The sequence below is a fragment of the Schistocerca nitens genome, chromosome 6 (genome assembly GCF_023898315.1).
Source record: "Schistocerca nitens isolate TAMUIC-IGC-003100 chromosome 6, iqSchNite1.1, whole genome shotgun sequence".
Classification (NCBI taxonomy): Eukaryota; Metazoa; Arthropoda; class Insecta; order Orthoptera; family Acrididae; genus Schistocerca; species Schistocerca nitens.
In genome coordinates this window covers 433,171,900-433,198,738 of record NC_064619.1, presented here as the reverse complement: position 1 = coordinate 433,198,738, position 26,839 = coordinate 433,171,900, and the positions used below count along the sequence as shown (strand labels likewise).

The following is a 26,839-nucleotide window of genomic DNA, read 5'->3' as shown; positions in this document are numbered from 1 at the left end:
TGTCAGGAATTTTTACTCTCCACCATTGCCCCAGTGATATTGCTTTATTGATACGGTGCTGACAAAAACAATCATGACTCTAAACTGTGAACTTTACCTTTGCTGTACGCACTAAATGATGTAGAATGTATTCACATCCTTCAAAAATGGTTCAAATGGCTCTGAGCACTATGGGACTCAACTGCTGTGGTCATAAGTCCCCTAGAACTTAGAACTACTTAAACCTAACTAACCTAAGGACATCACACACATCCATGCCCGAGGCAGGATTCGAACCTGCGACCGTAGCGGTCGCGCGGTTCCAGACTGTAGCGCCTTTAACCGCTCGGCCACTTCGGCCGGCGTATTCACATCCTTCTGTATTGAGCGTTCTTTAAGTGCACTAACGGGACCACAACCTACAACCAAAAACACTGCTATACCGTAACACCACTTCCTCTGTACTTCACTATTGACACTACACATGCACATTCTGGAGGACGACGGTTCAAACCCGCATCCGGCCATCCTGATTTGAGTCTTCCGTGTTTTCCCTAAATCGCTTCAGGGAAGTGCTAGGATGGTTCCTTTGAAAGGGTCCGGCCGACTTCCTTGCCCATCCTTCGCTAATCCGAAGGGACTGATAACCTCAATGTTTGGTCCCCTCTCCCAGATCAACCAACCAACCACTACACATGATATGACGTGATATTCTCCATGAATTCAACAAATATAAAACCTTCCATCGGATTGCCACAGGATCCAGCACGAGTCATCAGTCCAGACCACTCGTTCCCAGTCATCCACTTCTAGTGACGGAGCAGACATGGTAACTTGTCTGTCGTTACGTTTGTAATGACTGGATAGATTCGAGGAATGTACCAATACTGTTTCCCTATCAGACAGAAAGTTACACTCACCTGTTAATCTTCTGTTTCGGGAATGTGGAGATATTAGTCTTTAGTTGCCGAAATTGATGAAGTTAAATAAAGGGGACAGGGAGAAATCTACGGATCAGTAATAGACAGTAACTGAAATTAACTCTGACTATATTGAAAAACAAATGTCAGGTAGTCCTGTCGCAATGTTTTGTCGAGCGCACTTACAATTCTGAGTGACTTAGAAAGCTCCAACCATACTGTAGGAGAGGTTATGAAATAGAAGATACATCGAGATACAATTAAACTAAACAAGAATGCGTCTAGTCCCATAACTAGTATTAGTCTTGGACTCAGTCTACCTCAAGTGATCTTGGCGCACATGGCAAGTGTTAGTAGTGCATTTGAAATTGGAATTTTTTCAGACAAATTGAAGCAAACCGTGCATGCAATTGCTATTTACTAAACTACTGGACGGATGCGAACTGTGCAATCGGGCCCTTGTAACATTTCAGCGACCCTTTTGAAATCTGACCCTTGGACACCCCTGTAGCTGTATGCAAGCGAATTAGGAAGGACGGAAGGAAGGGTGGAAACATACATATGTATAGAGTATAGGATGTGCGTACCCTTTCCGGACCCGGTTCGATTCACGAGCCTAAGGGGTGGGGGGATGGGGATAAATCCAGTTGCTATCACGACACAATTTCCAGGGCGCTGGTTACCTGTCCGTCGGGCAGAGCTGCCAGCCATTGTGTCCGATGGGACCTGTACCTGCCTTGCTTTGGAGCCGTGAGAGCGGCGGGGCGCTGCTAGCACGGGCGCTCCAAGGTGCACAGATGGCTGATGGGGAAATCGTGCTTCACGGCTCTCCCCCTTTTTATTACCCGCCGTGTGGTCATGTCCTTCATTGTCCAGCGTCAGAATTTGTGGATTATATGCACTCCAAGGAAAAAAAAAACGAACACCACGAAAGAATTATCCGATTGGGACGGAAATAGATATGATGCACATGTAGGATGATTTATTCAAGATAAAGAGCTTCGCAAATTGAGCAAGTCAATAAAGCGTTGGTACACATCTGGCTCTTGGGCGAGATGTTATTCGGCTTGTCGTTGACGGAGGGATTATTGGATGTTCTGAGGCATATCGTGCCAAGTTCTGTACAAATGCCGCGTTAGATCGTGAAAATCTCGAGCTGGTTGAAGGGCCCTGCCGATAATGCACCAAACGTTCTCAGTTTGAGAGAGATCCAGCGACCACGCTGCCATGGTATGGTTTGACAAGCACGAAGACAAGCATTAGAAACTCTTCGTGAGCGTGCGGGCATTATCTTGCAGAATGGCTTGGCATGAAGGGCAACAATACGGGGCGTAGAATATCGTCGACGTACCGCTGTATTATGAGCGAGCCGTGGATGACAACCAAAAGGGATGAAAAGAAATAGCACCCCAGACCATCACTCCTTGTTCTTGGGCCATATGGCAGGCGACATCGAGGTTGATGTCCCACCGATGTTCGGGGCGTCTCTAGTCACATCTTCGGCCTGGAATCTCATTAACTGGAATAGGATTGTCTTCAATGAAAAGTTCCGATTTGATCTGAGCCCTGATGACCAGCGAAGACGTGTCTGGAGACGCCCCGATACCAACTTGACTGTTGCCCGCCATACGGCCCGACAACCATAAGTGATGGTTTGGGTGCAATTTCCTTTCGTAGCAGGACCCCTTTGATTGCAATCCGCGGCACTCTTACAGGACAGCGGTACGTCGACGATACTCTACGCCCCCTTCTGTTGCCCTTGAGTGGCAAGCCATCATGGTCTTAATACTCGTATTTCAGCAAAATAATGTCCGCCCGAATACGCCTTGGCTTCGTGACTGCCAAACCCTACATCGTCACCGGATCTCTCTTTGGGCAAGCCCTCCATCCAGCTCGAGATTTTGATGATCTATCCCGCCAGTTGGACACAATTTGACACGATATTCCTCAAGAGGACATCCAACCAAATCTATCAATGAATATCAAGCAGAAAAACTGCTTTCATAAGTGCCAGAGGTGGACCAACGCATCATTGACTTCCTCAGATTGTGAATATACGATTCAGTTTGTCTGAAATAGTAATTATTTGTTTGCCTGTACATGTAACTTTTTAAAGTGTATATACAACGGTTGAGACACGGACAGTCACAAAGAAATGACTGCTATATATTTAATTTTTCTGCCAAAAGGTGTTCTTTCGAAGTAGAAAACACACACATATTCACACAGCTCTCACACATGACCTCTGTGTGTAAAATGTCTAGCAGTTAGTGTCATCGCTGTGCCTGTCAGCGACTCGGGTAGGTTCTCTGCAGGTCCTCCTGCATTTAGTTAGTCTTGCGACGTTACAACCTTCGTAACAGGCAACAAACATCATCTTACTCGGTCAGTCCCACGGAGTTCCTTCGACGCTTCAAGTACGCATTTTTCTTTCTTTTCCAGTTAAGCGGCATTTACACCTATTTTACCTTTTTTAACTTACGCGGTATTATTTCAGCTAAATTTTCATTGTGAATAGTCATTCTCCCGCTAGCATCAGGTGCACTGAGTTAAGTAATCAACCGGCTGAAATCCAGAAAATATGAAAAAGCAAACACACGTTTTTCTTCAGATACGATATGTGAGAAATCATTTTAAACAGTTTCTAGCACTGAAAACCAAACCTTTTTTTTTGTGTCATCCTCGATCTTCCCATGTTTTCCTCGTCCTCTGCATTCCTCCTTTCCCTTATCCTTTACATTTCCATCTACTCGTTTTAGTTACGTACCCCACGGGCGTTCTTTTGTTTCTCTACCAATCTAGTCACACCAGCTCCACTCCTCAAGAACTCTATTTCCCCTTATTGTATTCTGCTTTTGGCTATATCCGTCAGTATCCGTGTTTCTGCAACGTAACTTAAAATGGGTAGATAGTGTCTCTCATATACGTCTTTTCAACATTATTGGGAATTGCAATGTTCCAAGATAGGCTTCTTATGCTTCGGAAAAGTTCTATCGCATTTTTGCCCCGTTCATATACCTCGTTGTCGTTTCCCCATCTTCCTCAGTTGCACTAGAATAAATACTGAAAACACACTATTGTTTGCAGTTTCCGCACAAAGAAGTCTGTTTTTGTATTTAGTTCTTGTTAACCAGCTCACTCTATAAACTAATTCCTTAACGCGCAACTCTCTCTCGTCATAATTTAGGTGTTCTTCAGGCTTAGTCACACTGCTTCCCCATATTATTCAGTGTGGGGACTTTGTGGATCCCAGGAACACTCAAAAGTGGCTGCTAATCGGGCTCTGGTGAAGGAACTTTACAGAATGTCTCCTACTAAAGTTGCAAGACTAACACTCCTGGAAGAAAGAATACAGCGGAGACTTGGCTTCCCCACAGCCCGGGGGATGTTTCCAAAACAAATTTGAAGTTTGCAAGGCGGTATTGTGTCGCCAGGAGAAAATAAAGTGTTTTATACGTCTGTGAAAGAAGAATAGCCCACATCACGTATTTTTGGTTAATACATCCAGTTCCGCCCAAATTAGGTGATCTTCAGATCTAAAATATGGAGAGGATGTTTTCTATCTCCAGCATCAGCTGGTGCGCGTCATTTAATGTTTTATAATCTGAAAATGACCTAATTCCAGTCGTAACAGTAAAAGATATGTGATGTAGGCTGTGCTTTGGTCATATAATTAAGGCCCTGTGTGCAAAGTATTGTACCTAAGTTCTGTCCAGTATCCTCTTGGTTGGTGGTTCTAATGGGAATAGGAATAAGGTGTAATAGTTTAGGCGACTGCATTTAGATTTTCTCAGCAGTCTTCATACAGTGTTAAGCAGTTTGTTTTCGATAGCTTTCTGAAGGATTTGTTTCTTCCATGTTAGAGTTTGCGTTTTTAGTGTTCGAATTTGCGTACTTGAGACACGGATACGTTTTATCAGCATGTGTGTAAACCATCATTTCGAAGTCATGGCGAAGCACAGTCTACTTTTTCTTTGAAATAAATAACGAGGTATTGACGAAACAGTAAATTTTCGTCGACAGAGTCGAAGTTACAGTAAGCCAAATTATTATGTTACTCATGTTTAAGTGGCGTGTAAGCGGAGTATGTTTGCTTTAGTAGACACCCGAGCTATCTGTTGGCACGGTTGAGATACATTAATGCTTGGTGAAAGTTGTTGTTTTCCGAATTCTCCAACTTAACATATACCAATAAAATCGTAGGTAAACGCAGTTTTGGGGTTTGGGGCTATGTATGAGGACAAAAAGGGATCACTAGAGAATGATTCTCACGTCTTGTTCGACAAGAGCCATTGGTATGTGAAACGTGTCGGATATGTTCCTCGATGTTACGTGTAGCAGAAATCCACCATTGTGTGTAAATGAATGAAGTCACCCTCAGAGGAGAAAAAAAAATTTAAAAAATATATACACAGCTTGTAAGTTATTGAAAGCTTTGTAAGTTTATTTCAAAGAGGTAGTACCTATGTGCTTCGGGAATGATTTCAAGTGCAGGGTACTGTCGTTTATCCGCGTATTTAGGAACTTGAAAACCGCGGATAACCCGCAATGAAAGAGCACGGTGAAGTTTGAGTTGCTCAAAAACAAAAAATAATTACAATGTTGTAATTAAAACCTCTCCGTCATCGGTATCACTGATTTCATCAATTTCAGCATTAATGTTTATCCATTACTTGGTTACAGTTGATTGTTCTATGTTGCACCACGCCTTCGACACTTCATAAATTGCGTGTGGTACAGTCAGTTGTTTTCAGTGTTTGCTGCCCTCATCAGTAAGCTTTTATATCAGATTTCCTCTATACATTTTCTTCTTGGCAGCAATGACACCCTGATCCATTGGCAGAAATAAGGCTCACATTAGGAGGTAAATATTTTACAAATATCATCCCATCATCCAGTTTCAGAACAAGTTCATGCGATGGTGCATTGTCCAGTAACAATACAGCCCTTGCAGTTACATCCTTTAACGTTAAATATTCTCGTACTGCTGCACAAAGCAGTTGGGGGACCATGTTTATGCAGAAGTAACTTAATTGTGAGGGTACTGCGTGTCTGCAGTTTCGCCATTTACATAATTTTATTTCCTAATTTGCTTCGCAATCATTATTTGGAGAAATTCATCATATTTATTCAAAATATTTTCAGACTGTATATGTGTGTTATAAGTTAGTTCTACATAACCTTACGTGTGCAATTCTGACTTACGTTTATTACCCACCCCACTTCCTTCCCCTACATCGAAAGAATTTCTGCGGCCGTCTTCCGCCCTCTCTGCGAACCATTATGTTATACATCACGTGTGTTAAACAGTGGCGTGGTGCCTTATGTTCCAGGATTCCCGGCTGAAGCAGCTGGTGGAAGTGTACAGTGAGCGCTGGGAGATAATCGCGAAACATTTCCCTGACCGGTCGGACGTGCAGTGCCAGCAGCGCTGGCAGAAAGTCGTCAATCCGGAGCTCGTCAAGGGTCCATGGACGAAGGAGGTGAGCATTTCCGTTTTATTTTGTCTTTTTCGCCCTGCAGAGTGAGTAAACAGTTCTGAGAGTTTTGAACCTCGGTACTTACTGGAAGAAGAAGAAGAAGAAGAAGAAGAAGAATGATGCACAGCTGGCATTACGGCTAATAGACAAAAATACATGTCACCTGTATCCCAAAGCCTCTGTGTTTCCTGGCCTTTGAGTTGATGAACGTTCGGTACATGCAGTGAACATAATTTTGAAGTTTATTCCCTCGAAGATGTTGGGACAGACTGTGCAGAAAAGCATATTCACTCCCACGGGGCCTAGCCTTCACAATTGCCTCAATTCGAAGAGGAAGAGAGGGTGCGGAGAGAGCGCTAGTTATGGCGCGAAAAAAGTCCCAAAGCATCGCAAAACCACTTGTAGCCTGAGCGACACCCTCTACACATTGCGGGCTAAACACATCGAAAAAGAGGCAAAATCGCGACTTGGCTGGTCACCGTAAATTAGCTAATGTGCAGTTTCTTTGTTGCTTGGCCCTTTGGAAACGTGCAGTATAACGTGCCTCCGTGAGAGCGGTCTTTTACGAGGAACCAGCCACGAAATGTTTTCTTCGCAGTATTTAGGTAGATCTGCATTCAATAACATCCGCGAATTCTGTTGGGTTTGAAACTGACGTGACACACTCTGTTTTGATCGTTTCACGACCACTGTTCTTATGCCCTATGGCACAGCTGTGATGGCTATTCTCTTTCTTGTAGAGGAGTCGGACAATCTGCATCGGGTTGGGCAAAGCAGTTAAGTGTGTGGTTATGGGCAAGTCGATACACGATAGGGTGTGTCTGCCATTCTGTTACGTCTCCATGCGGCCCATCTCAGTGTGCGATGATTTCATACAACCGGCTCGCACAAACATACTACTGCACTACCGTGACTTGCATCAGCGCAGCAAAACGATCAGTGTCGGGGAATTAGGAGCAAGGATCAATCAGTGTGCCCATTCAAGGCGTGCGTGTGTGTGTGGGGGGGGGGGGGTGTTTAATAATATTTCATCCCATAAGCTAAAGTTGCGATTCATATATTTGTTTCGGCACAATATGCCGTAAAGCCGAGCCGTCACTTACAGTTATAGCTTTACAAAAGATACGAGAGAAAGACGGGGATTGTCTTTCTCTAGCCAACAATAAATAAATTACAAAAAAATGGTTCAAATGGCTCTGAGCACTATGGGACTCAACTGCTGTGGTCATAAGTCCCCTAGAACTTAGAACTACTTAAACCTAACTAACCTAAGGACAGCACACAACACCCAGCCATCACGAGGCAGAGAAAATCCCTGACCCCGCCGGGAATCGAACCCGGGAACCCGGGCGTGGGAAGCGAGAACGCTACCGCACGACCACGAGATGCGGGCAAATAAATTACACCCGTTGGAGACCAGGTATACCGATATAAATACATATACGCCCTTAGCATAAAAATTTCGTTTGATGGAAGAATTATTGAACTATGTCTCGTACAAAAATAAATATTTTTGTGCTGGCACATTAGCAGCTCCCCGCGACGTCGTTTTTAGAGTTACTCGAAGTGCTTGTCGACATAACTACCGCACTTATGTAATCGCAGTAAAGATTGATCGGATATCCTGCCGAGTAAGCGCAGTATTAACGATGGGTCGTCTTTACTAGAACCCTGCTTCGTACTAAACTTCCTTATGGTTCACTAATCACAACTGTTAAATGTATTGAAACCTGCGCAAGTATAAATAGTTCAGCGAATCAATTTCCTCTCATTAATAACGCCCAGCTCTGAGGAACTAAGAAAATACAGTGTAGTCTCTACCGTGTCATTGTTCGACAGTTAAGATTTGTTCCTTGAAACAGGTAGCAAAAATCCTGTCATTAATCCGCGATGCGCGGTGAGTAACGGAGTGTGGATTGACAGATTTTGTCACGAATTGTTATGAAGTTGTGTATCGTATGCAGCGTTTTTCAATGTCCTTGTACAACTGATTAATCGTTTACGAAGATGTGCCATTTATCGCAGATAGTTGGTGCGCACTTAACCGAAGTGTAACTACAGAGATTGCCAAATGCTGGAAGTGTTAAACAGCTCACTGCTGGCTGTAGACAGTACTGAATGAGGGCAAGATAACAGAAGCTGACAGAAAAGTCGTAATTCACTCTTAACAGATACGGGTCGCCAATCGCAACAAAGGGTTGTCATGAGGCACCGAAATTCTTGAATCACCGAAAATGACTGGTAATAATATATTGTGGTTATTTCTAATAATGCAGCGTAAAAATCGTTAGTACGGACAACTTCTGGGACGGAAAAAGTGTAAAATACGTAACAATGACCATTAATAATTACAAACTAATTACATGAGAAATCATTTTGTGTGAGGTTCAATACTTTCCTTGCTTGCAGATTTTTCCATAATATTTCGGCCGAAATTCCGGAAATCCGCAACTTGCTGCCACGATATTTCGGCGCTGTCTTCTGATCATGTATACGTGAATACTTGTGAGGATACTCTGAGCTCACAATATTTAAGACAGCGCCGGCACATGCGTTATGTGTCCAGTTGGCGTTGCGGATATCGGCAGTTGGCCCGAAATTTTATGGACTAATCATTTTTTTGCCTTATTCTGGAGAACGAGCCGGATTGACTATAGGACAACTGAAGTAGAGAGGGGTGCTGGTGCTGCAAGCCTTCAGTCCTACCATAAGTTGGTCGCAGCAGTCACAAAATCGCAGCTACGAGGTGCAGTGGAGAAGAGCAGGCGATAAGCAGCTGGAAGGTGGTACAATGGGGCAGGAGCGGGCGACAGACATCAGACACAGCGAGTTCCCACTGTGCTCCTACAACTCATTGACAACAGAGGGCTGTCAGTAATTGCTAACTGCAATACACCCTGAAGAAGGCTCAAATTGCTCTGAGCACTATGCGACTTAACTTCTGAGGTCATCAGTCGCCTAGAACTTAGAACTAATTAAACCTAAGTAACCTAAGGACATCACATACACCCATGCCAGAGGCAGGATTCGAACCTGCGACCGTAGCTGTCGCTCGGTTCCAGACTGTAGCGCCTAGAACCTCAAGAAGGCGCCTTGCAACGGTCGCCGAAACGTCAGAATTTTCTAAATGACAATACGGCCTCGAATTTTATTGACTGTGACAAAGGCCGCGGAAGCCTACTTTACATTTAACTGAGCGCTGTTTGTCACAGTACTATATACGAGGAAGGAGGGCTTACTAGGGAAGTTTAGACGAGTCGTACATACTACCGTACAGATCTGGAATAATCGGGGTTAGTTCCAGATGTGATTAATGTTCCGCTACCATTGTTAAGCTTATTTAGAAATGTACGTAATTTTATGTCCTATGAACGAGGTGCCCAAGTCCATGTTACCGTTTTCTGGAGTTTTCCATGTTCAGTCGTACAACCATTTGAAATAGGTATGCAGAAGTTTATTTTCACTCGTCATGTAGTTTCTGAACAGCAGCTCAACTGCCCACCAAGTACCAACTTGAGGCCTTCATGGGATAGAGTTGCCAAAATTTCTGTATGTCCAACCGGGACATTCCTCTTACACTGACTGAAAATGGACGTAATTTGGGGAGCAGAAACCGGGGCAAACCAGGGCACTTCTCTTAAGCTTCAAAAGTAAATTAATTAATGGAAATATTTTCTCGGCATTGTGATAATCATCACGTATTTGTTTGGATGTCACCCGGTAACACTGATTTCACTGTTGCTGTTGATTTTGTTCTGTCCAACGTCACAGCTTTTGGTGCTTTGGAATCATTAAAAAAAGTTTGAAGCTTAGCCTAGTACTGTCCACTAATTCAAAAGACATTTGATGTTTAACGCTATAATAGCGCGTTGCTAATTCCGCTGCTGTTACTAATTTGCCCTATTTAAATGAATTTGAAACAAAATAACTATCCTTTTTTAAAAGCTTACAGGGTACAAGTGTGATTATGCTTTCCGCTGCTAAATGATCCTTAATGTCAGCTCTCCCACCGTGTGCCATAGAAACGCATCATAACTTCCACATTCTACTTGCTAGTCACTTCATTTTATGGCGAGCCATTCATCTGAATATTTTTCTTGGAACGAACACTTCCATTTTGGCATTTTAAGATCACTTGAAAACAAACACTTCAGTGATTTTACCGCTCAAGAATACTCCTTCAGGAACTCTTGTCAACCGTGATAAAAACTTCCGTTATCTTGCTTAACAACCGAAGTTGAAATATAGGTCCATGCAAGAATTTGGAAAAAAATACAGTGTACGAGAATAATTATCCGAAATTCGAAATCCTGGACAAACTGCCGGCCCGAAAGTATGTTTCGGTACATAGATGTCCTTAACCTGAAACCGGGACTGTCCCGGAAAATCGGAACGTCTGGCAACCTTAATAAATCAGAATATTTTCGTCTGGGCATTTTTCTTGTCCTCCAGTTTAGAAAAAAATGGCTCCTTTCATTTGGAGTGGTGAGAGAACGAAATACGGTGCCGTATTCGACAGAACGAATGTTTCCTACTACTGTTTTTAATTTAAGTTAATGGCTGACTGAATTACTAGCCCTGTGGCGCTGAAGAAATTCGTAAAAAATATTTTGAAGAATGTAATCTCCTCGCTTACAAACTCGCAAAATAATAGTGTGACTGTAGCGCGCAAAAAAGGTAAGCTTCGAGGCACATGCACAAAGAACGAAAAGTATGGCTATTTTCTGACACTTAAGTTTGTAAGCGGAATTGGAAGAAAACGCAAATAACAAAATTAAAAAAATGTATTCATTAAACGTGCACTTATCATACGTACAGTTTCCATTGCAGTTCATTCGTAATCACACTTGATCGATTTCCATTGCGCTCCGAGCATGATGGAATCGCTTCGCTAGTCATCTCTTGTATTCGCCCCCCCCCCCCCCCCTCCCGAGCAACTGCCAAGGTCACGAGTGATAAGCTTGCTGAACGCTTCTGCTGACCGCCCCCACAGAATACAGCAACTGATAGTTAAGGGCCAGTATGTTATCATCATCATTACCGCTCAGAAGTGTGGCCGATTATTATGCAAAAATATTAAGGGATCGTGCGCATCATGTTAACGATGCTGATAGTACTTGGGGTAACAATCATGATCTAACAACGACGGTTACTGACCGAGTGTATAAACTGTGGTCTGTGTTAAGTTTGTGCATTAGTAAGCAGGTGTCCTCTTTCCCTTTTCGATAAAACAAGGGTTATATATTATGAAGGATGTTATGAAAATACTTTCGACAATGTATAAGATTCTCTCTCTCTGGTGTTTGTTATAAATAAATACGTAGGCGAATAGCAGTTTAGCCAAGATCTGTCATGAGGTCTCAAGTGAGTGATGTTCAGGCGTTAAATGATTATGCATGACCTCTGTGGATAGAAATTATGCGCGGCAACCAAAGAATTCGATGACGCACGCTTCGGGAGCCTGAATGGGCACAACACTCAGGTTGAGCCGAACAGGGATAAGTTGAAGCAAGGTCACGGCGACCGCTTGCCAAGGACATCACGTGTCGGGAGACGTGAGGTGTGACGTAACGGCCGGTCGTTATTTTACGTCACGGCCGTAGTCCGAAGGCCGCGGTTCGAATGCGCTCTACGGTGAGTCAAATGGCGTCACCAAGTATTGCCCAGCTGATGGAAACGCAGCTAACTTCGCTTCCCTCTTCTGTTTCGCTTTTAATTTTACAGGACATCTCTTTGAATAAATATGAACGTAAGCATACTGTACGATTCGTCTTGCGCCCTTATACAGCAAAATTAAAGTTATAATGGAACATTGTATCAAAATAAGACGACCAATTCTGGAACGTGCTAATTGAGCGCATGTTTTCATTCTATCTCTTCAGCTCTGACTTTGGGAAAAGGTAAGGTTCTTTCTAGTGTAATTTCTATAGGATGCTTGTGAACTTCATCCGGGGAGTTAGAACTCTTGTCTTGCAATAGCAGAAACTCAAGTGATATCAGATACGACACTGTACGAAGAGACTGCATTAATGTCACGAAAATATTTGACGTTAAACAAATTCACCACAGTGGAAGCATTCATTGTTTTGCGTTACTTACGGTTCTGGTGGTGACGAAGTTTACATGCCTGGTAACACCTTTATAACTGGTGATCTTGTGACTAATAGCATACCAGATAGAAAAGTCTACATGATGTTGCAAGAGGGACTTATGCACTGTTTCTCTTTCGGAATTTTAAGAAATTTACTCCCTGCCAAGTATCACAATCATTTTACGAACTTACAAACTGTATTTGGTAGAAGTCATTAAAAGTACCCAATAAAACAGAGAAAGTTAGCAACTTGACCAATGCCATTCATGGTTGGATATGGTGTTATGGAATAAAAATATTGACAGACTGGGAGGTATACTGTTTGTGTTTAACTTACTAAGGTATCCATTGTGTCACAATCCACGGTAATTCATCTATGGGGGTGACAATGAAAGAAAATGACGGTATTTGGTCACCTGGTTCCATATGAGTGACTAAAAGGAAGTTTTGAAAGTCACTTGGCTGTGATGGTGAAACTGTTATAGAGCATTCAGTTCTTGAAATGGAGTTTCAGGGAGTGAATGGCTTTTATTTTTCAGATTTTGGATGGATTTAATTCTCAAGTTTGTGTACTCTGAAGTTCTTCATTCATTTAATTGAGCGAATGAATGCACAATTGCGATCTTTATTTCTGACTTTCCAGTTAGACAGGAATCTCTTCTTTATCTCAAATCACATATTTAATAGTTTTCCTGGGTTATGTGGCACAGTTGATACAGCATTGAATTCTAACTAGGGAACAGCTGGGATAGTAATTCTTGCCTGACCTCTCAGTTACAGGTTTCCAATATTGTGCGCAAGCCACTCCTAAGTATATGCTCTTGCCCTGTCCACCCTGTACTGGTGTTTATCTCAAATGACCTTGATATTAATAGAATATTAGATACATTTACCTTTGTTCAACAGTAAAATGTTTCAAATTCCATATCTGTAGGATGTTCGGCCCATGTAAATTGGGCATAAGTTGAGAATTTCCTAGTTCCTTCTTCAGTTCTGCCATTGAGATTGATGTGTTCTTTCCTGCCAGCAATAGTTAGAACTTTGTGATAGCAAATCCTTATTGTCTGCTCTTGTGTTTTATGTTGATATAATGTGGCATGATTTGTTGTCCAATGTCAACAGGAAGATGAAAAGGTTGTGGAACTGGTTGAGCGTTATGGACCAAAGAAATGGACATTGATTGCCCGCCACCTAAAGGGCCGCATTGGCAAGCAGTGCCGAGAGCGCTGGCACAATCACCTCAATCCTAACATAAAGAAGACTGCATGGACAGAAGAGGAGGACATGGTCATCTATAGGGCGCATCAGCAATGGGGCAACCAGTGGGCTAAAATAGCAAAGCTGCTGCCTGGCAGGTATGTGTCATTCACTCTGCTTCCTAGTGTCATATGAGGAAGATGTACCTTCTTACAGAACAAACAATGAATAACGTAATTTAAAACAGTAAAAAATGTCAATTTATCACAATTCTCTATTCTATTGCATGTCAGTTTGGAACACACACCAGTGATATTACATTCTCTTTACAAAATTATTTAAATTCAGTTGTGTTTAATCATATGTCATCTTCTTCATAGGACAGACAATGCAATAAAGAATCACTGGAACTCAACAATGCGCCGCAAGTACGAATCGGATGATCGTTGTGAGGGTCAGAGTCGGCGTGCTAAGACGAGGGCTGCGAAACAGACGAGTGTCGGTGCTAGTGTTTCCAACTCTGCTTGCACGACAGATGATATTGACGATAAATCAGTTCAGTCACAGTTCCGAAACAACCTTACTACATCAGCATCTCGTAGTGATTATTTGGCAAAGTCTGCTGACACATATAGCAATGTGAGTATATGGACTGTGATGATTTTAGTAACATGTTTGACAGATTTCAAACAAAATTTGGTGTAACAATTATGTTTCTAATCCCTTCAGAAATTTATTTAAAAAGTAAGTAAATCTTTGTGCAGTTGGTATGTAAATAAGTATTCCTTCAGCATATATAGAAGTTATTTAATGATAGTTTGTTTTATTGTTTGTTGCTAGTAATGTTGGAAATTGTGCAGCTTAATCAAGGTTCTGTTAGCAGTGCAGTGATAAATTGATGTTGGCACTTATTGACATCTTTAACACGTTCACTGCCATCGGCGCACCAGCGCGTCCGGCCGATACTAGTGCATATGCCGTCGACGCGCCTGCGCGGCGAGACACTCAGCTGTTTCTCAGCGCCACAGTTTAGTCGGGCACAGCCATTCGGTGTGGTTCATTGCGCAGGCACTCTAAGAACGTATTGTTTTCAATTTTTGCGGGTGCGGTTCGTGTGTTTTCCCTACAGTTTTTCTCTGTTGTGGGACTGAAAATGGAAGACAATCGTGACACGGCGGGCCCTTCAGAACCTAAGAAACGTAAAACACAGGACACAAGAAACGTACAAAAACTAACGGATGCGGAATTATTACGAATATTAGAAGAAAGCGATTCGGAAACGGAACTGGCCAGTGAGGAGGACGGCGTGGAATCCAGTGACGAGTCTGACGGAGCCGAGTTTGTTTTAGATGAGACTGTAGAAATGGCTGTGAATCCTAGCGACAGGGAAATGGCAGAAGGAGTGGTAACAAGAGATAACGCAGCTGATACAACTGTTGCGTGGGAAAGAGAGCCAGTTGGAATGATAAATTGCCCATTTATAAAAAAAGAGGGACTGCTTATTCAACCGACGGAAAACACTCCCTTAGATTATTTTCGTCTTTTGCTGACGGACGAATTTCTATTGACAGTTGTAGAAGAAACAAATCGAAACGCGATTGAATTATTCCTTTCTGCGGGAACCAAAGGACAATCACGAATAAACTGTTGGAAAGATGTGACTGTTGGCGAATTGTTAGTGTTCTTGGGAGTTTTCCTGCACATGGGAAATGTAAAGATGAGGAATTTGCAGGACTATTGGAAAAAGGACGCTTTATTCAACGTGAAAGGAATTGCCGATAGTATTTCACGAAATCGTTTTCTGCTAATACTACGTGCATTACACTTTTCTGAAAATCCAAAACAGGGCAAACCAACACCATCCGACAGGTTGTATAAAATACGTCCCGTTATCAATTTTTTCAATGAAAGGATGTGCCAAGTTTACTACCCTGGACGGGAACTGTCTCTGGACGAATCAATGATCCTTTGGCGTGGACGATTACTTTTCCGCCAATACATCAAAAACAAAAAGCACAAATATGGCATAAAGCTATATATTTTGACAACTCCCACTGGAATGGTCCTAAAATTCGCGGTATACACTGGCATGCTGGACGATTTAGGAGGAAGAGGCCATGCGCAAAAAATTGTTCTTCATTTACTAGATGAAAAGTTGAATGCTGGTCACCATGTGTACATGGACAATTACTATAACAGCTTCGCATTGGCAAAGCTGCTCCTGGATAAGAAGACCCACTGCACGGGAACTCTGAGGGCGAATAGGAAGGATACACCCAAGGAAATACAGGAAGCAAAACTACGAAAAGGTGAAGCCGTTGCCAGATTTGCGGAAGGAGTTATGATAGGTAAGTGGCGTGATAAGAGGGAGGTTTGCTACATTTCTAATGCATTTACAAATGAAATGGTTGAGGTTGAAACCAAAAGAAAGGAGAAGAAATCTAAGCCCTTGGCCATTGTAAACTACAATAAATTTATGGCGGGAGTTGATCGGCACGATCAGATGTTATCATATTACCTCTCGGAACGCAAAACCATACGCTGGTACAAGAAACTTTTTATCCACGTTGTGGAAATGATACTGACAAACGCACATGCCCTACACAATAAATATTGTGGCACAAAAATGCCCCTCCAAGAATTTAGACTCAGTATTATAAGAGCACTATTGCCACGAAAGCAGGTAGAACGGCCAGTCAGAAATCCCCAACATGTTGTGGTAAAACGAGAATCAAATGGAAAATCAAAAACACCGCGAAAAAAGTGCAGATCATGCGCCAGCCGTGGACAACGAACAGACACGATTTACGAGTGCCTAGATTGCCCAAATAAAGCAGGATATTGTTTGAATTGTTGTGTTATTCACCACCTCTAAAGGCAGATAGCACTTTCGTTGCTCATTTATTTTTCGACAGTTATGTGTCGGTACTATTCTTAAACTTTGTATTTATTTTATTTGTTTGAGAGTAATGGATAAAGCTCTAGATTGTATTTTTCTTAGATTTGACATACATTTTATTTCAGAAGTTTCTTCGAGATCTTGTGTTTGTATTTGAATGTTTCTACTATATTTTTTGTCCAATAAATATGTCGTTTGTCAGTAGGATGTTTCGTTTCATTTATGAATATAAAATGAAATTGTAGTAACCTAAACTGTCACACTAACCAGGAACAATACACTAGACGCATTGGCGCGTCCACGGCCACCCGCTACAGAATATGGCCTGATATGCCACTGACGCCTTAGTGCGCCCCAAAACAACTTTGATTCACGAGAGTAAATTTGATTGTGTACTTATAAAATAAATACATGTTATATTACTTTTAGCAATATATTTTCAGATTCTATTAAGAAAAATATTGGTTACGTGGCAAAGCAAGGCCAATTACAGTGGCAGTGAACGTGTTAAACATAGTAGTTTATGGCTAAAATATAGATCCCCTCCTTTCTACATGATACCATATTGGCTCATAAATTCTTGTGTTTGTGCTTGATTTTGCTCTCAACTGCAGTATCAACAGGATGGTAATGTAGTCTGTAATTTACTATCCTTTATGGAACATACATACATTTGACAATGATCTTTATCATAGTTTTCCCTACAACCTCTGAAGATAATCTGCAGATAAAAAGTAGAAGAAAATGTGTTTTAGATCTGGTACTGGATAATACAAAATGTACAAGGTGGTCAGAAACAGCCTGAAAAGCTTGTGAGGGTGTTGCAGGATAGGTTGTGCTGAGGATTAATTTTTAAGAAAAAAATTTGATACATCGCACTGTTTCTGAGTTGGCTAGCATTGATGTAAGTCAATCAGGCCTTTCTGTGCACAAACCCAAACAACCTGCCGGATACAATTATTGTCAGTTGTTCTCATAGCATAGATGATAATGCACGAGACAACTCGGCCTTTGGCTGGGGCTTCATCCTTGCTATTGTCCCACGTGCTATTTTTGAATAGCTCTCTTGTTCAGTTATAGGAAACCAAATGAAGAACATGTGTGGTAACACCGTCTCTGGCGGGCTGCTTGAGTTTGCAAGTGTGTGCAATGGTCTGATTGGTTAACTTGGAAGCTAATTAACTCATACACAGTGCACATATCAATTTTTTTCTTAATAATTATTTCTCAACACATCCTATTTATTCTGCAATATCCTTATAAGCTTTCAGGCTGTTCCTGATGATCCTGTATGTTTTGTATTGGTTTGGTTTATGCTGCAGACTGGAAGCAATAATTACTTCCAGTGATTGATATTAATGAAAAAATAGTGAACAGATCTCAAAGTATTAGCTGCTCTTTATACAGATAAAAGTGAATTGAATGTATTTCAGTGGATTTGTAAACAGCTTTGAAGATTTAAACCTGCTCACTAAACTGATGTTGACACGCATTCTTTGTTTTGTACTGTGTAATTTTGTACTCTAATCCATAAAATAAGTGATCTGTTGACATGTGCTTTTTATTTATTGCCCAGAGTTGATTGTTGGATACCCTACAAAAATGATCTTACTGTTTTAGCCTTAACTAGTCAGCCATTTATATTTTAAGAATGCAAATGGGTGGCAGTGAATATCAGATATAACTTCTCTATTTTGTTTGAATGTTGTCTATTTTGAATATTCAGAATAGTGTTCTGTTATCAGACACAAATCAGGTGAAATAATTGCTAACAGCTTTAAGAAAGGGAGCTGGGAAAGTTTTATGATGTGTATTATAATAGAGTTATCCTCGAATACCCTGTAATACTTCTTAGTATTGAAATTGTGGGTGGGTACATATGTACTGAGATGCTAGTATATTTGTAATAAGGAATGTTTAACTGTCGAGAATGTGTATTTGCATATGTAGTTCTGTGGTTTCAAGAAGCAGGGAAGTATATATGGGAGAAATGAAGGGTTACTACATTTTTGGAACTTTTTAACAGGACAAATGGTCACCAGCCAGCTGTGACCAGCAGACTCCAAATACAAGTTTTCATTCATCAGTCGAGCAAGTTGCTCCCTCATGTGGAACCCTGTTTCCTTCTGAGCAACTGCATGAACATTTCTTCAAATCAGATTCGCCAATGAAACTGGCACGTCCAAATACTCCAGAGTACATTCTGTCATCTCCCCTCAGGTATGTATTGTAGCTGTAAAATGATTTTGTTCAGTTCTGCTGGCTCACAGAGCTGAATTCTGGAGTTATCCATGCTTATTGTGTGGTGTTTGTTCATTTTGTTGGAACAAAAAAATGTTAAGACATATAATAGTTACTCTTTCCAAAGTACATTAACTTTTATGGAGTATTCAGTTTTCACAACTTTGCCCTTTACACTAGGAGATAATGTGTTCCTAAGATTTAGTCTTTAAGGTGGCCTATATCAATGCTTCAGTGTTTTCTCTTTTCTTACAACCTTAAGTACTAGTGCATGCATGCAGTCTTTTTCTGGAATGTAAAACAAACTCTTCAAATCATCCTATTTTGTAGGAAATGAATGATTAGGAGGGATGGCCGTGATTAGGAGGGATGGCCGAGTAACTTCTGTATTACATTTTTAGGAGGGTTTCCTTCCAAAATTGTTAAGGTTAAGTATTTTCAAATGTTTAACAACGTTACAGGTACTGGATTCAATAAACAGCCCATTAGTTGGCTGTGAGCATTACTCTCTTGGGATGTCCATACTTGATATGTTTTCCAGATAGTGTGAAAATAATTACTGTTCCAAAAAGAAGCTGCAATATCTTAGTACAGTACAGGATTAATGGGACCTGGACGCCATGAGGGCCCAAAAAATGGATTTTGTAATGTAATAAAATTCTGTGATTCTCCCCGATTGTAAAAGTGTATACTTTTTGTAAAATACCTCAACATTTTTGTGTTTAAATATGTTTCTAAAGCAGATGCATTGCATGACTGCCTAGTTGTCACACTGCTGTCAAACACAAAACCTTATTTAATTTTTGCTCCATTATTTTCATAGCAACTTGGTTGTGTAATACCTTTGAAGAACGTACTGATTGTACTGTGAGTAAGGATTTATTGCAATTGATTTTTATGTCGATACAAGTAGATTACTTGAGTTTATGCTTGCCAGAAATTGTGTTTGTTGGCTTATCAGATTTTCAGATTGGTTTGATGGACACCTTAATATGTTTTAATAATGGAAAACAAAGAGCACACTCAGTATTAAAACTGGGGACTGCATGAAAAGTGGTTAGCTACGAGTGAGCAGGCAACATGTAGCTGAAGCTGAAAAAACTGCTGAAAGCATGACAAAGGAGTCAGAATAATAAAGAATACGAAAGAAGATGGAAAGGACACTCAGAATCAACAAGATTATGGTGCTGGAATGTGGGGAATGTCTTGACATGTTATCACTAAGAAGAAAATGACATGCCATTCTTTAGTTTGTTTCACATAATCAGTGTTTTTGCATACTTACATGTCATTACCCCATCCTTTACTAAAGCTACAAAAACTAAAGTTTGAATGAATAATAATGTAGTGTTTGCCTACACAGTGTACCACATTATTCAACAGTATGTTAAATATCCTAAGCTGGAGCATGTCATATGTTCTCAAATTAATAGGAAAAAATTGACTTCTAAAAAAACATTTTTTTGAAATTATGCAAAACAGCAAATTGGTAAATATTTCTGGTTTACTGTTTCAACAAGTTAACAATCAAAAGAACGAAATTTGTTTTGAACTTTTGAGTAGTGTCGAGGTACAGTGTACTTAAAATAAAAAATTACACGTAAATGCCCTGCTGCTTGCAATCTGGCCTTGGCTGCCAGCGACGGTGGTCTTGTGTGTGTGTGTGTGTGTGTGTGTGTGTGTGTGTGTGTGTGTGTGTGTGTGTGTGTGTGTGTGTGTGTGTGTGTGTGTGTGTGTGTTTTTTGCCGGTTTGGCCAAAAGCTCTGGTTTTCAATCTTTTTGGTGTGCCTATCTGTGACAAAATGCTAGTAGAAACTACTGGCCATTACACCCAGGTCCCCCTAAAGAGAGCCAAGTGAACTTCGTGATTGGGGTATTCTTACCAAACAACATTGCCCAGTTTTCAGTGTAATGAGATTAAAAATAATGCTGTAAATCTTTTAGGAGGAGAAAATATCTTCAGCAAACAATTTTTAATGAATTTTTCAAAGCATGTACAAAATTTCTAATGGGTTTCAGTTAAGATGTTGTGGATGACATCGGAAGTTCACTGAGGCTTTTTGCAGATGATGCTGTGGTGTATTGAGAGGTTGTAACAATGGAAAATTGTACTGAAATGCAGGAGGATCTGCAGCGAATTGACGCATGGTGCAGGGAATGGCAATTGAATCTCAATGTAGACAAGTGTAATGTGCCGCGAATACATAGAAAGATAGATCCCTTATCATTTAGCTACAAAATAGCAGGTCAGCAACTGGAAGCAGTTAATTCCAGAAATTATCTGAGAGTACGCAGTAGGAGTGATTTAAAATGGAATGATCATATAAAGTTGATCGTCGGTAAAGCAGATGCCAGACTGAGATTCATTGGAAGAATCCTAAGGAAATGCAATCCGAAAACAAAGGAAGTACGTTACAGTACGCTTGTTCGCCCACTGCTTGAATACTGCTCAGCAGTGTGGGATCCGTACCAGATAGGGTTGATAGAAGAGATAGAGAAGATCCAACGGAGAGCAGCGCGCTTCGTTAAAGGATCATTTAGTAATCGCGAAAGCGTTACGGAGATGATAGATAAACTCCTGTGGAAGACTCTGCGGGAGAGACGCTCAGTAGCTCGGTACGGGCTTTTGTTGAAGTTTCGAGAACATACCTTCACCGAAGAGTCAAGCAGTATATTGCTCCCTCCTATTTATATCTCGCGAAGAGACCATGAGGATAAAATCAGAGAGATTAGAGCCCACACAGAAGCATACCGACAATCCTTCTTTCCATGAACGATACGAGACTGGAATAGAAGGGAGAACCGATAGAGGTACTCAGGGTACCCTCCGCCACACACCGTCAGGTGGCTTGCGGAGTGTGGATGTAGATGTAGATGTAGAACAATTGTGTGATTCATGTAAATATACACCCTCCCTTCAACCCAAAAATTTTTCAGGACACTTTTTTTATGCCTTAATTCAACAGTTTTATTTGCTATAGATATTTTTGAACAGTTACTACCTTGCAGAAGAGTGGAGAAAAACTTGGACAGATGTTGTAACTACCCACATCTAATGCATTTGTGTTAAATTTCAGGTATTTCGATATGGAAATGCTATCTCATCCAAGTCCCATGAAATTGGAATCCGATGAGGGTTTTTCTGATGTTAATGTAATGGATTTGGTACATGGAGATGGTTATGGTTCTTCAGACATATCACCAGATAAGAATTTGGAGGATCGTAAGAAGGGGCCGATTGGTATGTGCGCAGTACCATATAATTTATTTTCTTATTTACATGAGTTTTTGTTTACTTTTAGGTTTCTGTAATTTGAACTCTATGCTTGCATATACAATTTTTTTATTGTTTTCATGTGAATAAATAATAATTCAACAACAGTTTTACAAATGAGAAAGTGTTTTAAAAAGCTCTCATGTTATGGATTATGTGGAGGTTGTGAATCATGTTAGGAACCAATTTTGAGTCTGTAGATGTAGTTAAAGTAAAGCTGGAATGATGTGGATGTTTTTGGAATTAAAATGGTGAAGAGGAGGAGAATAGAATTTGCATTTAAGTTTCAAAACTGACCAGTTATAGGTCACTTTCTCCGCTCACCAATGATTAATTGTTCTCTATCATAATTTTTTCCATTTATTATTTTTATTGTGAGAAATACCATACATTTCATGTATTAGTGTAACATCCCCTCTGTGGGAATGCCTGAAGTTGAGAGATGGTGTCTTGATGATTGGTTTGTTAATACGAAACATACACTTTTGGTTGACTTTTGTTTTATTGTATAGTCACTGACAGGAAATTTGTATACCATGCTGACCTTGGGGAGCGTAATCATCTCTCTGTTGTTGGGACTCATGTTGTGTGGTGTTGATTTTATTTTACTTGCTGCAATACTTAGCACTGAATCAGAAAATGCAGATTTACAAGAGAAAGAAATAAAGAAAGAAAAAATAGGGATGTTGATGTTTTCATAAAATTACCATTGCTAACTTGGTAAACTAATATAAGAATTTCTGTAAAATTCAGCAAAGTGTTTTTTTTTTCCTCCCTTTCTTAAATACCAATTAGTGCTATATTGTTTTTTATGTGAAACATCAAGAGTTTTAGTCTCTGTCTGGTCTTGGAAAAGTTGAGTGTGTTGTAAGTCTAATGAATGAAGTACGGTGTATAATGTTTAAAATATTAAGGATAGGATAATTAATTTGATGAATTAATGTGACTGATAGTTAAATACAAGAAATTATTTGTGTGTGACTAATGTATCCATTTTTGTATTGATATTGCTCATATTTTTGCCAGTAAAACTAACAACTAATCTTCTTTCTGTGGATTACACAGGTTTGCGATTTGATGGTCAGACAATCCAGAACATACAGTCAGAGCTGGCAGCTGCTGGTGTGGTTAGAACAGGGAGTCTGATCCCATTTTCTCCAAATGTTGTTGCAGCAGCCAAGATGTCATCTCCACCGCCAATATTGCGTAAAAGTATAACTCGAAAGCCAATAAAAGTTGAGCCATGTGACAATTCCCTTGACAATTTTGCATTGAGTGAAATGGCTGCTTCTTATCAGGTATGTTGCAGCTTACCTTACCTTCAAAATATTTGGGAGGAACTTGGGGAAGTGCATGGAAATAGTTTGTAGTATTAGGCCTAAGATAGTTCCCTAAAGTAAATAAATGTTTTTACTACAGATATGTCAAACATACATGTTGTTTACTATTTGGTGAAGGCAGTTTTAATATAATTGGAAACTAAGGCAGTGTAATGTGTTACCCATACATAGGCTCAAAAATCTCAACCACTTAATACAGTGTTACTATTCTGTTACATTTTAAGGAGTGTTGGCAGAAATATTGTTTTGATTCATTCATTCAGTAATTGTGTTCTGTGGATCCCTTCAAGGTGTATAATATTTAGTTCTGTGGAACAAAACAGAAGCAAATTGTAGAAATTTAATCTTTATACTGTATTAATAATAAACTACCACTATACAAATCTTCTATCCGTCCTTATGGCTGCATAATTTAATTAAGCTTCTGCCTTCTGAGTTATAGGAAGTAGCTTCTGTTCTTATCATGTTCGTAGATTATCATTTACTTGATTGCATTGGTTACGGTGTCTGAATGACACTGATTCACACTTCTCGACTTTAATTTCTCTAAAACTATTGAAATATACCTTCACATGTGGGAAGGAAGCATGGCACTTTATACAAGAAATTTTAATTAATTTCTACCCCCCCCCCCCAAACACACACACACACACACACACACACACACTCTCTCTCTCTCTCTCTCTCGCTCTCTCTCTCTCTCTCTCTCTCTCCTCTTCTCTTTGTTCCTATATTGCTGACTTGGCGATTCTTTGATGCCTCGCAATGTATCCTATCAGCTTATCCTTTGTTTTAGTAGACAAGTTGTGCTATTAATGTCTTTTCTTTCCGATTCTGTTCTGTATCACATCATTAATTACCTGATGTACTCATTTGATTTTCAACCTTCTTTTGTAGAACTATACTCGCAATGGTTCTATTGTTATCGGAACTGCTTTAGTGCACATTTCACGCAAGGACAACTGCAGACAAATTCCTTCAGAGAAGACTACCTAACACTTACCTTTATATTGCACATTACAAAATTTCTCTTTTTCAGAAACACTTTTTGTGCTATAGTCAATTTACATTTTATAGTCTTTCTACTTCAGATATTGTCATTTATTTTATTGCCCAAATAGTAATACATATCTGCTAGTTTTAGTGTTTAATTTCCTAATCTAATTCCTTCAGCATTATCCGATATATTTCGACAACCTTGGCTTGCTCTTCTTTTCCTTTCGCTGATGTTCATCTTACAGTCTCTTTTCAAGACACTGTTCATTTCATTCAACTGCTCTTCCATTTATATTACTGTCTCTGACACAATGTCATCAACAAACCTCAAATTTTTATTTCTTCTCCCAGAACTTTAATTCCATCCCCAAATTTTTCTTCAATATCCTTCACTGCTAGCTCAATGTGCAGATTGAATAACATTGGGTAAAGGTAAGAACCCTGTCTGAATCCGTTGTCAAGTGCTGCTCGTCATTATGTTGTTTGACTCCTGTCTGGTTTCTGTGCAAGTGGTTGATAACATTTCACTCACCGTCTTTTATTCCTGCCACCCTCAGAATATCGGTGAGTGAGTGTATTCCAGTCAACATAGTCAAAAGCATTTTGTAAATCTCTGTGTGTTATAACTGTAGGTTTGCCTTTCTTCACTTGATCACCTAAGACAAGTCACAGGGGTCACTATCACCTTACCTATTCCTATAATTCTCAGGAACCCAAACTGATCATCCATGAGGTTGGCTTCCACCATTTTTCAGCTCTTCAGCACCTACCTTCTGTGGAAATGGAAGTTGTTATATTCTTCTTGAAATCTGTGGGTATGTCTCCCAACTTGTATGTTCTGCACAGTGCAGGCTGAAATAGTAGTATATTTTCTTGGCATCTTCAGTAATTCTGAGGGTGTGGTTTACTCAAAATGTGTGCTTTAGATTTAAGTCTTTCAGCGTTGTGTCAAGTTATTCTTGCAATATCACATCTCCATCTCCCTATCGCTTTCCGTAATGGTATTTTGAAGTTTGTTTTCTTTGTACAGTCCTATAAATTCATTCCTCTTTTCAGCCCTCCCTTCTGTCTTATCAGTTTCCTAAAGTGGCATCTATCTTTCCCATAGTTTTGCATGATTCCTACAGATTTGCATTTCTCCTCCAGCCAGTATTGCTCTACAATTTTGCACTGTTGACAAGCTTATTTTTCTCCAAGTCTGTATTCTCTTTTCACTGATTTAGTTCCTGTTTTTTTCTGTGTATAGACGGGTTTCCAGATGTGCAGCATTTAACAATTTGGCAAGAGGAAGATTTTCCTCGCCATTTGGCTGTCAGTTTCCAGACATGTTATTGTAATTGTAATGTTATTAACCCTGTAGATCATACATTGTGTGTGAAGCAGCACATGATGATATAGGACAAGTAAAAAAATGGAAAAATGGAGATGAGATGACACATATTTAAAAAAATTATGGCAGTTAACTTGTAATTACAAAAGTGTTCATGTGTAATGCCAAGAAACAGAAGGGATTGGGGGGGGGGGGGGAATATGAATGAGCCTTGTTCCTTGTTTCATATATATATAGACACACACACGAAGTAGAATAACTTTAGTCATGTCAAAAAAAGTTCTTTTCTACCACATTTCCTTTACAGAGTAAAGGAGCAGGGGGGGGAGGGGGCAATGTTGTACACAAAATTTTTGAAAATATGATGCAATTGGATAAATTAAAAATCTGCTCACGAAATGGTGCCACGCACAAACATATAAAAGGTTAAGAAAATGTGCAAGCTTTAGGAGCCGGTAGTCTCTCCTTCTCCTGGCAGGAGAGTTCAAAGGGAAGGAAGAGGACTGGCAAAGTTTAGCAAAAGGGGAGAGTTCAGAAAAGTCACACAGAACCCTGGGTCAGGGGTGACCCACCAGGTGGGATGAGAAGGAAATTTTTTATCATTATTGCTTGAAAATTTTCAGTTGTGTGATTTTATGGGTAATGATATTGGTGATAGTTGTACCTGTTTGAAAGCTGCCACAGGTTTGCCTGTGATATTTTCACCATAGCTGATGAGCATTCCAAAGCCAACCCAGTTTGTTTTGGCATGCAACTGATCACAGTTGCTAAACTTAGATGTCATTCAGCTGAAGTTACCATCTTTACTAGGGTAGACGTATTATACACATAAGACATTAAACTTCAGTTGCAAATTTAAGGCTGTAAAAGTAAATGTTAGTTGTAAAAATTGTCGTATAGCAACCCAAAAGGAAATTCTTAAACTGTTTTCAGCTGTTATAATGTGAGAGGCAGTTTTTGTGTGTATGTTGAAATTGTTTCAGGCATCTGACATGAGTGATTCCCCAGCATACAGTACAAATCTGCTTTGTAGTCCATCAACACCTGGGAAATCAGTTCCATTCAGTCCTTTGCAGGTAAAACTTGAAAAGT

At 40.2% G+C, this 26,839-nt stretch overlaps 1 protein-coding gene across 4 annotated transcripts in view; it reads left to right on the top strand.

Moving 5' to 3' along the window:
• Nucleotides 1–26,839, top strand: part of LOC126262337 (myb-related protein B) — a 210,922-nt gene that overhangs the window by 153,674 nt on the left and 30,409 nt on the right. For all 4 annotated transcript variants that reach the window (XM_049958900.1, XM_049958898.1, XM_049958901.1 and 1 more), the window contains exons 3-9: nucleotides 6,233–6,382; nucleotides 13,593–13,825; nucleotides 14,048–14,306; nucleotides 18,593–18,786; nucleotides 21,885–22,048; nucleotides 23,147–23,379; nucleotides 26,731–26,823. In XM_049958900.1, the coding sequence (XP_049814857.1) occupies nucleotides 6,233–6,382; nucleotides 13,593–13,825; nucleotides 14,048–14,306; nucleotides 18,593–18,786; nucleotides 21,885–22,048; nucleotides 23,147–23,379; nucleotides 26,731–26,823 (1,326 nt within the window). The remainder of the gene's footprint in view (nucleotides 1–6,232; nucleotides 6,383–13,592; nucleotides 13,826–14,047; nucleotides 14,307–18,592; nucleotides 18,787–21,884; nucleotides 22,049–23,146; nucleotides 23,380–26,730; nucleotides 26,824–26,839) is intronic.